The sequence below is a fragment of the Octopus sinensis genome, linkage group LG21 (assembly GCF_006345805.1).
Source record: "Octopus sinensis linkage group LG21, ASM634580v1, whole genome shotgun sequence".
Classification (NCBI taxonomy): domain Eukaryota; kingdom Metazoa; phylum Mollusca; class Cephalopoda; order Octopoda; family Octopodidae; genus Octopus; species Octopus sinensis.
Window position 1 is genome coordinate 6,501,345 of NC_043017.1, and position 10,000 is coordinate 6,511,344.

The window sequence follows — 10,000 nt, forward strand, 5'->3', positions numbered from 1 at the left end:
TATATAATATATCTATATATATATATAAGCATATATATATACTATATATATATTGTTGTATTTCGGAATGGTCATTTTGCCAGTTTAGCCAATAGAAACACATGCACTTATATTTGGTGTTATTTGCTTCAGTGTTATTTATTTTTTACATTATCTTAATCTTATTTCAGCCAGAGTTCTTTCGTCACACTCCTGTGACCATCAGTGGTCCTTGTTTTCTCTTACTTATTTGTGTCTCTCTTACTAATCGTCAGCCATACAAACGCATACACTCACACGATAGATATTATATGCATATATATATATATATATCTATATAATATATATAATATCATATATCTATCTATGTGTGAGTGTATGCGTTTGTCTCCCTATCGTTCACTTGACAACCAATGTCTCCGTAACAGTTCAGCAGTTCAGTAAAAGAGTCTGATATAAGTACTAGGCTTACAAAGAATAAGTTTCGAAGTTGATTTCTCCGACTAAAACTGGCTGCATTTAAATAACCGGAACAAATAAAAGAGTAAAGCGATATATATACTACACACACACACACACCACACACACACACACACTTGTTGCAATCAATTTGGGACGAAGACATTTAGATAGGAAAAAACCATTTCAATAACAATCAAGAATGAGATCAACAAAATGCAGAACTTCTTTGAAATGCTAATATTTAATAACATTATCCTCATTGTTATAAGCAGCATTGTTGAGTATTCCGTATGTGCATGTGCACGCATGCATATTGGTGTATTCCGTGGTCTTAATTATTCCACTTGCCCTTCTTGTTTTCTTCTGACCGTAATCTCCAGCACAGCCTCCGCCAGTCTCTCATAGTCACTCATTTCGTTGTAAATATGACCAGATATTCGTACATAAAGACATCCTTGAATAGCTTTGATGGGAACCTGGAGAACAAAGCAGATGCATATATCATTTAGCTTTTACTTGTTTCAGTTATTAGACTGTGGCCATACTGGGGCACTGACAAACAGAATTTCACTCAAATAAATCGATCCCAGTGTAACTATATTTCCTAAGCCTGGTACTTACTCTGTTGGCCTCTTTTTGCAAAACTGCTTAAGTTGTGGAGACAAACATGAAGACCAGTTCACACACAAAGGCATACACACAGACATATATATATATCCAATAGGCTTCTTTGAGTTTCTGTCCACCGAACCTAATCACAAGACTTTAGTAGGCCCAAAGCTTTAGTCGACACAACTCTTTAGTTAGCCCAAGGCTTTAGTTGATCCTAGTTTTTAGTTGGCACAAGGCTTTAGCCAGTCCAAGGCTTTATAGTCAGTCCAAGGCTTTAGCTGGCCCAAGACTTTAGCTGACCCAAGGCTTTAATTGACCCAAGGCTTTAGTTGACCAAAGGCTTTAGTTGGTCCAAGGCTTTAGCTGGCCCAAGACTTTAGTTGGCCCAAGGCTTTAAGTGACCCAAGGCTTTAGCTGACCCAAGGCTTTAATTGGCCCAAGGCTTTAGCTGACCCAAGGCTTTAATTGGCCTAAGGCTTTAATTGGCCCAAGAATTTAGCTGACCCAAGGCTTTAGTTGGTCCAAGGCTTTAATTGGCCCAAAGCTTTAGTTGGCCCAAGGATTTAATTGGCCCAAGGTTTTAGTCAGCCAAAGGCTATAGTTAACCTAAGGCTATATAGTACAAGACACTTGCTCAAGGTACCACAAAGTGGGGCTGAACCTGAAACACTGTGGTTGGAAAGCAAACTTCTTACCACATAGCTATTCATGTGCCTATATATGGCGGCGAGCTGGCAGAAACGTTAGCACGCCAGGCAAAATGCTTAGTGGTATTTCGTCTGCCATTACGTTCTGAGTTCAAATTCCGCCGAGGTCGACTTTGCCTTTCATCCTTTTGGGGTCGATAAATTAAGTACCAGTTACGCACTGGGGTTGATGTAATCGACTTAATACCTATGTCTCTCCATGTTTGTCCCGTCTGTGTTTAGCCCCTTGTGGGTAATAAAGAAATATATATATCTATATTTCTTTCTTACCCAAAGTCCAGAAAAGATTTAAAAGTTTGATATTTTTTCATTTGTAATAGGTATTAGATATCAGCTTAAAATGTGTATTAAGTAACCACATGGTTCCAGTTTCAATCCCACAGCATGGCACTTTGAACAAGTGTCTTCTACTATAGCCCTGGGCCAACCAAAGCCTTGTGAGTGGATTTGGTAGACAGAAACTGAAAGAAGCTCATCTTGTGTGTGCATGTGTATGTGTGTGTGTGTGTGGGGGTGTCCACCACCACCACTTCACAACAGATGTTGGCATGTTTACATCCTCCTGACTTAGCAGTTTGGCAACAGAAACTAATAGAATAAGCATCAGACCTTAAAAACAAAAAATAAGTACAAGAATTGATTAGTTCAATTAAAATTCTTCAAGGCAGTGCCCCAGCATGGCCACAGTCTAATGACTGGAACAAGACAAAAGATAAAAAGGTAAAAGATATAAAACAATGATGATAATGATGATGATGACAACGATGACGATGATGGTGGTGATGATGATGATGGTGGTGATGATGATGATGATGATTATGATGATGTTTTAAATATAGCAAGTGAAATATATGTCATGTACAAAATTCTTAATCTTTTTGTCAGTTTCTGATTTTCTTTTGATCAAAAAACTAAACAAATGGAAAATTATACATGCGTGTGGGTGTAATATATATATATATTATATACACACATATCTATATCTATATCTATCTATCTATTATATATATATATATATATGTATATATATATATATATATATATATCTATATATCTATAATAATATCCGATGACAGGCACTCATGCCAACCCCCTTTGCTTGCAAAGACCTGTTGGGGCAAGTGAAATTGAAATCGAAATCGGAATCAAAATTGAACAATCCTATGACTGGCACCTGGCAGATGCCAGGACCCCTGGACTGGTGGTACGTAAAAAGCACTATCTGAATCGTGGCCGATCCACGCTGCCTCGACTGGCTTCCGGCCGGTGGCATGTAAAAGCACCATCCGAATGTGGCCGATGCAGAGCTGCCTGACTGGCTTCCGTGCCGGTGGCACATAAAATGCACCCAATCCGACTGTGCCATTGCCAGTCTCGCCTGGCACCTGTGTCAGGTGGCCATGAAAAGCCCCACCCACTACACTCAGGGAGTGGTTGGCGTTAGAAGGGCATCCAGCGTAAGAAACATTGCCAGATAAGACTGGAGCCTGGTGCAGCCTTCTACTTCCCAGATCCCCGGTCGAACCGTCCAACCCATGCTAGCATGGAGAACGGACGTTAAATGATAGATATGATGATTATATATATATATATATATATATATATATATATATATATATATTCTACATATTAAAATATACTTATATTATATATATGCAACGGGCTTCTTTCAGTTCTTGAAGGCTTTGGTCGACCCGAGGCTATAGTAGAAGACACTTGCCGAAGGTACCATGCAGTGGGACTGAACCCAGATCCATGTGGTTGTGAAGCAAGCTTTTAACCATACAGCCATTATTGAATTGAGTTGTGTGTGTGTGAGTGTGTGTGTGTGTGTGTGCACATGTGCATGTGTGTGTATATACATACATCCACACACACATATGTACATTCATACATACATACATATATATATACCAACCTCAATATTGTACTTATGGTAGAGTTCATTTTGGATTGATTCAGCACAGGAAAAGTCCACTTCTGTCAAAGGGGGTGGCACAAAATGTAAAGAATCTGGCAGCTGAATTAATGCCATGGAATCTGTACAACAAAAAAAAACAAACAAACAAAAAAAACAATTAAATAAAAACAATAATAATACAAAAGGAAAATATCATTAAATGAGAAAAAAAAAGGTACAAATGGAAACATAATGGTGTTGTTGTTGTTGTTGTGTTAGTTTCAGTGAAGGTATGTGGGTTTAGTTGTGAGGGGATTTGGTTCACAATCATTAAGTCATGAGTTCAATTGACAGCAGAAAGTTGTGACCTTGGGCAAGGCACTTTATTTTACATTGCTCCAGTCCATTCAGCCGACAAAAATGAGTTTCACCTGTAATTCAAGAAGGCTGGCCTTGTGGTGGTGGTGGTGGTGGCGGTGGTGGTGGTGGTGGCGGTGGTGGTTGTGGTGGTGGCGGTGGTGGTTTGTGGTGGTGGCGGTTGGGTTGTAGTGGTGGTTGTGGTGGTGGTTGTGGTGGTGGTGGGGGGTGGGTGGTGGTGTTGTGGTGGTTGTGGTGGTGTGGCGGTGGTGGTGGTGTGGTGGCGGGTGGTGGTTGTTGTGGTGGTGGTGGTGGTGGTAGTGGTGGTGTTGGTGTGGTGGTGGTTGGTAGTGGTGGTTGTGGGTGGGTTGGGGTGGTGGTGGTGGTGGTGGTAGTGGTGGGTTGTGGTGGTGGTGGCTGTGGTGGTGGTGGTGGGTGGGAGGGTGGTGGTTGTGGTGGTGGTGGTGGTGGTTTGGGTGGTGTGGTGGTAGTGGTGTGGGGGTGGTGGTGGTGGTGGCGGTGGTGGTTGTGGGGGTGGTGGTGGTTGTGGTGGTGGTGTGGTGGTAGTGGTGGTTGTGGTGGTTGTGGTGGGTGGTGGTGGTGGTGGTGGTTGTGGTGGTGGTGGTGGTAGTGGTGGTTGTGGTGGTGGTGGTGGTGGTAGTGGTGGTTGTGGTGGTTTGTGGTGGTGGTGGTGTGGTAGTGGTGGTTGTGGTGGTGGTGGTGGTGGCAGTGGTGTTGTGGTGGTGGTGGGTGGCGGTGGTGGTTGTGGTGGTGGTGGTGGTGGTAGTGGTGGTTGTGGTGGTGTGGTGGTGGTAGTGGTGGTTGTGGTGGTTGTGGTGGTGGTGGTGGTGGGTAGTGGGTGGTTGTGTGGTTGTGGTGGTGGTGGTGGCGGTGGTGGTTGTGGTGTGGTGGCGGTGGTGGTGGGGTGGTGGTGACAGTTACTGACAACAATGAAAATGATGATAACAGTGGAGGTTGTGGTAGTAGCAGCAGTGGTGATGGCAGCAGTGGAGGCAGCAGCGGTGGTGGCAGGAGATGATGGGGTGATGGGAGTGGTGGTGGCAGGAGATGAGAATAATGATGATGACGAAGATGATGATGATGATGATGACGAAGATGATCACTGCAGTGACGATATTGGTAGGTGGTTTTGGGGGGGGGGGGGATGTTCAGAAAGCTGTAAACAGAAATGGTGGGAATATTCACTCACCAAACATATCAGATGGAGCCACTGGAGGTGCTGACCATTTCTCTGACAGATACTGAACTGAAAGCAGACCAACCCCGATAAATATATATATAATATAATGGATGTGTATATGTGCATATATATACATACATATTATATATATATATATATATATATATATATAATATATACATATTTATAATATATACAATATTATATATATATATATTATATATATAAATACATAGTATATAATATATACATATATATATATATATATATACATATATATATATATATAATATATCTATATATATATATATATATATATATATATATATATGTATGTTATGTATGTATGTATATATGTATATAAATATAGATAGACAGATAGTATAGATATATGCATAAATAAATATACAGAGTGTGATAGGTAAATTGTTGCCATTTTATATTTTTAATTTCACGCATGCACTTTGTTTGTTTTTGATTTTTCAACTGCATAGTATAGTAGGGTCAGGTGAGTACCATGACGCAATTCCCTCAGCCAGAAATTTGGGAACGACATGCTGTATTCGCGCCGGAAGACACAACACAAACATTTCAGAGTGTCTGGGCAACAATCTGAGGACAGGTACCGAGAGTGATAAAAATCAGGACAGTGTTACTGTTGTTTTTAGCCCCAGGTGATGGGAGTGATGACCTCCCTTGCAAATAACAATCGGACATTGACTGTGGATTGTTGGCCAGCTTAAGGAGATGTCTTCCTGGCACTAAAAACAACAGTAACACCATCCTCTATAGGCCCACCACATTTAGTTGGCAAATATATATCATCATCATCATCATCGTCGTTTAACGTCCGCTTTCCATGCTAGCATGGGTTGGACGGTTCACCTGGGGTCTGGGAAGCCAGAAGGCTGCACCAGGCCCAGTCTGATCTGGCAGTGTTTCTACAGCTGGATGCCCTTCCAAATGCCAACCATTCCGTGAGTGTAGTGGGTGCTTTTTACGTGCTATTGGCACAGGTGCCAGACGAGGCTGGCAAACAGACACGATCGGATGGTGCTTTTTACGTGCCACCGGCACAGAGACCAGACGAAATATATATATATATAATACAAATAAGAAAATGGAGAAACAATTTAGTTGGTTCATCAGCTTTCGGATATTAGAATGTTGACTTATTTATTTATTCATTTAACTAAAACGAGAACCTTAATAACATATATATATATACATATATTATAATTTGATACATATAAGATAAGAATACAATTATAGAAATCTTAATATAAATTTATTAAATCTCAGAGCGAGATGTAAACAGTAACCGCTCGACAATGTAAAGTATAAAAGCCATCTCAAGGGCACAGAAAGTGTGTCTAAAGCCAGCTGGAGACAATGATCTCCTGGGGTTAAAAGCTACAGTAACATCCCCACTTTTTGGTTAGCCATATTGAGATGGCTTTTATACTTTACATTAATATAAATTATAAATTATAAAAATCTTAATACACACACACAACACAGCCTGGTCTGGAAACGGAGCTCACTACCTCATGGTTGTGAGCCTGATGTTCTAACCAGAGCCATGCAACTTCACACATACACACATATGCAGGTGTGCTATTACTATAAATGATGTATGGTCGTTGGTGTTGCTGTAGAAAGCAGGTAACAGGGTGACTGCCAGAGTACCCCCAGGGGTTTGGGAATGGTGATCCAAATTAAGGGACACTTATGTCGACTTACCAGCTCGTTTGACGAGGGATCTCATGTAAGAATGGATTCTGTCTTCTCCAAGAGTTCTCCAGAAATCAATGTTCACCAACATGGCGAAGAATGAAGAATAATCACGCAAACCTAGAATGGACAGAAGAGGAAGGTTAATGGGAGATTGTGTATTGGTGAGTGTCTGTCATTGTGTGTGTGTGTGTGTATGTGAGAGAGAGAAGAGAGAGTATCTATGTATGAGAGAGAGAGAGAGTACTTATGTGTGTGTGAGCATTTGTGTGTGCGTATGTGTGTGAGGAGAGAGAGAGAGACAGAGAGGATTTGTATGTGTATGAGCATTTGTGTGTGTGAGCATTTATGTGTGTGAAGGCGTGTGTGTGAACATTTGTGTGTGTGTGAACATTCATGTGTGTGTAAGTGTGTGTGTGTAAGCATTTATGTGTGTGTGTGTGTAAGCATTTATGTGTGTGTGTGTGTGTGTAAGCATTTATGTGTGTGTGTGTGTGTTTGTGTGAAAGAGAGAAAGAGAGTATTTATGTGTGTGTGTCTTTTTCATTTTTTTGTCCCAGTCACTGAACTGCGGCCATGCTGGAGCATTGCTTTGGTGAGTTTGGACAAACCAATCGAAGCCAATACTCTTTTCTAAGCCAGGCACTTATTCTATCACTCCCTTTTACTGAACCACTAAGTTACAGGGATGTCAACAAACCAGCACCAGTTATCAATGTGGTAAAGGGTAAACGTGCGTGTGTGTGTGTGTGTGTGTGTGTGTGTGTATATATATATATATAATATATATATATATATACATACATATACATACACACACACACACATACATACACATACGATGAGCTTCCGCACAGTTTCTGTCAGTAGAAGACACTTGGCCAAGGTGCTAAGGAAGTGCAAACTGGGATTGAACCCTGAACCAAGTGATCGCAAAACAAGCTTACAAGCTTCTTAACCACTCAGCCATGCAAAAGAGATTTCTTAATAAAACTGAACTGGTTTTAGTAGGACTTAATCTGACGGGGGTAAAGTAAACAATTGGATTAACACAACCACCACTCCTACTATCACCACCACCACCATCACCACCACCACCATCACCACTACTACCACCACCACATCACTACTACTACTACTATCACAGCCAGAACCACCACTACTACTACCACCACCACCACTACTACTACCATTACCAGCATCACCACTATTACTTCTACTACTACTATCACAACCACCGCCACCACCATCACCACTAGTACCACCACCACTACTACTACTACTACCACTACTACTACTACTACTACTACTACTATCACAACCACAACCACCACTACTACTACCACCACCACCACCACTACTACGACCACTACTACGACCACCACTACGACTACTATTGCTGCTGCTGCTGCTAATAACACTACCACCAGCACCACTACTTCTTCTATGACTTCTCCTTATACCATTGCTATCACGTCTCCATTTACTACAACTTTTACAAGTACTACTACCACTACTACTACTACTACTACTATCACAACCACCACCACCACTACCTCCAGCATGATTACTACTACTACTGCTGCTGCTGCTGTTGCTGCTGCCGCTACTATCACCACCACCACCACCATGCCAATACTACCACTACAACCACCATTACTACCACTACTTCTATGATTTTCTTTTCTACTACTACTACCACCACCACCACTACCACCACCACCACCATAATCATCACACCACCTCTGACAATTATCATCACCACCATTATCATCATCATCATCATCATCATTGCCACCATCACTACCACTTGTCCATCCCATCCAAGCCACTAACTCCTACGTAATGTGAATCGGAAAGATCTGTCAATATACATGGTGAGTCTATAAATTATCTTTACAATTTATTACCATTAATTGTGGAAGTTGTAAAGATAATTTATGAACGAGATAGGGAGATAGGACTATTGTCTGCCTCCACTGGACACCAATCAAGCAACGATAGTTATCAACCAACTAATTAATCAACAAATTAATCAAATAGCCAATCAATCTATTAAACCAGCTATTCAGATAACCAATCTGTCAATTAATATAACAACCAGACAAGTAATTGAGCCAACTAACCAACAAGTCAACAAGCATACAGCTAAATAAACTATCAAACAATGAATTTTCCAATCATTCAGAAAACAAGTCAGGCTATTTGCCAACTTGCCATTTAGGCAACCAATCTGCCAGCTAAGCAATCAACCAAGCCATCAGCCTATGGACTTGTCACGTGAAGCTAGCTAGCCAATTAAGAGACAAAATAAATTCCGAACCACTGACCGATCCACCGAACCACTGACCAATTCACCAAACCACCGACCAGACCATAAACCAAGCAGTAAGTCAAATAGCTAACCAATTTACCAGACAATCGGCCAATTAAGCAACCAATCAGCAAATCAATAAGGCAATCAATGTATTAATGAACAAGCCAACTAAGCAACCAATCTGCCAACCCAGCTACCAATAAATCGATGAAACGACCAACCAATCTGCCAACATCCTGTCAACTAGGCAACCAGTCTGCTAACCAAACAATTTAGCAACCAGCCAGTCAAATAGGCAACAAATCTACCTAGCAACAAACCAACCAAGTGATCATCTAACAAGTAACTATTGATATAGATGTCTAGAAATCTAATCAATCAAGTGTGACCGTACAACCATACAGCCCAACATCTAAAACTAGTTGGGTGTCCCCTCTAACTGTTTACCTGCTTCTCTAACCATTCACCCATCCATCCTCACATCCTCCCATCCTCCCATCCTGCCAACCAACTGGCCGGCCAGCCATTGCGACTTGTCACACAAGCAATCAATCATACAACAGCTATACATACAATACATATGTATGCGTGTGCGCGCATGTGTGTGTGTGCACGCGTTTGTGTGCGCGCGTGTTGTGTGTGTGTATCTGTATACATAAATATATAGGGAGAGATATACAGACATATATGTGTGTGTGTATATCAAACAGCTTCCTTTTGGATCAAACAAT

At 41.2% G+C, this 10,000-nt stretch overlaps 1 protein-coding gene across 1 annotated transcript in view; it reads right to left on the reverse strand.

Annotated features, from left to right (window-relative positions):
• Positions 1-663: 663 nt before the first annotated feature.
• Positions 664-10,000, reverse strand: part of LOC115222933 (probable L-cysteine desulfhydrase, chloroplastic) — a 33,751-nt gene continuing 24,414 nt past the window's right edge. The window contains exons 9-12 of the mRNA XM_029793332.2: positions 6,962-7,072; positions 5,228-5,284; positions 3,679-3,800; positions 664-917 (exon numbers count right to left, since the gene is read on the reverse strand). Coding sequence (XP_029649192.1) covers positions 777-917; positions 3,679-3,800; positions 5,228-5,284; positions 6,962-7,072 — 431 coding nt within the window. The 3' untranslated portion in view covers positions 664-776. The remainder of the gene's footprint in view (positions 918-3,678; positions 3,801-5,227; positions 5,285-6,961; positions 7,073-10,000) is intronic.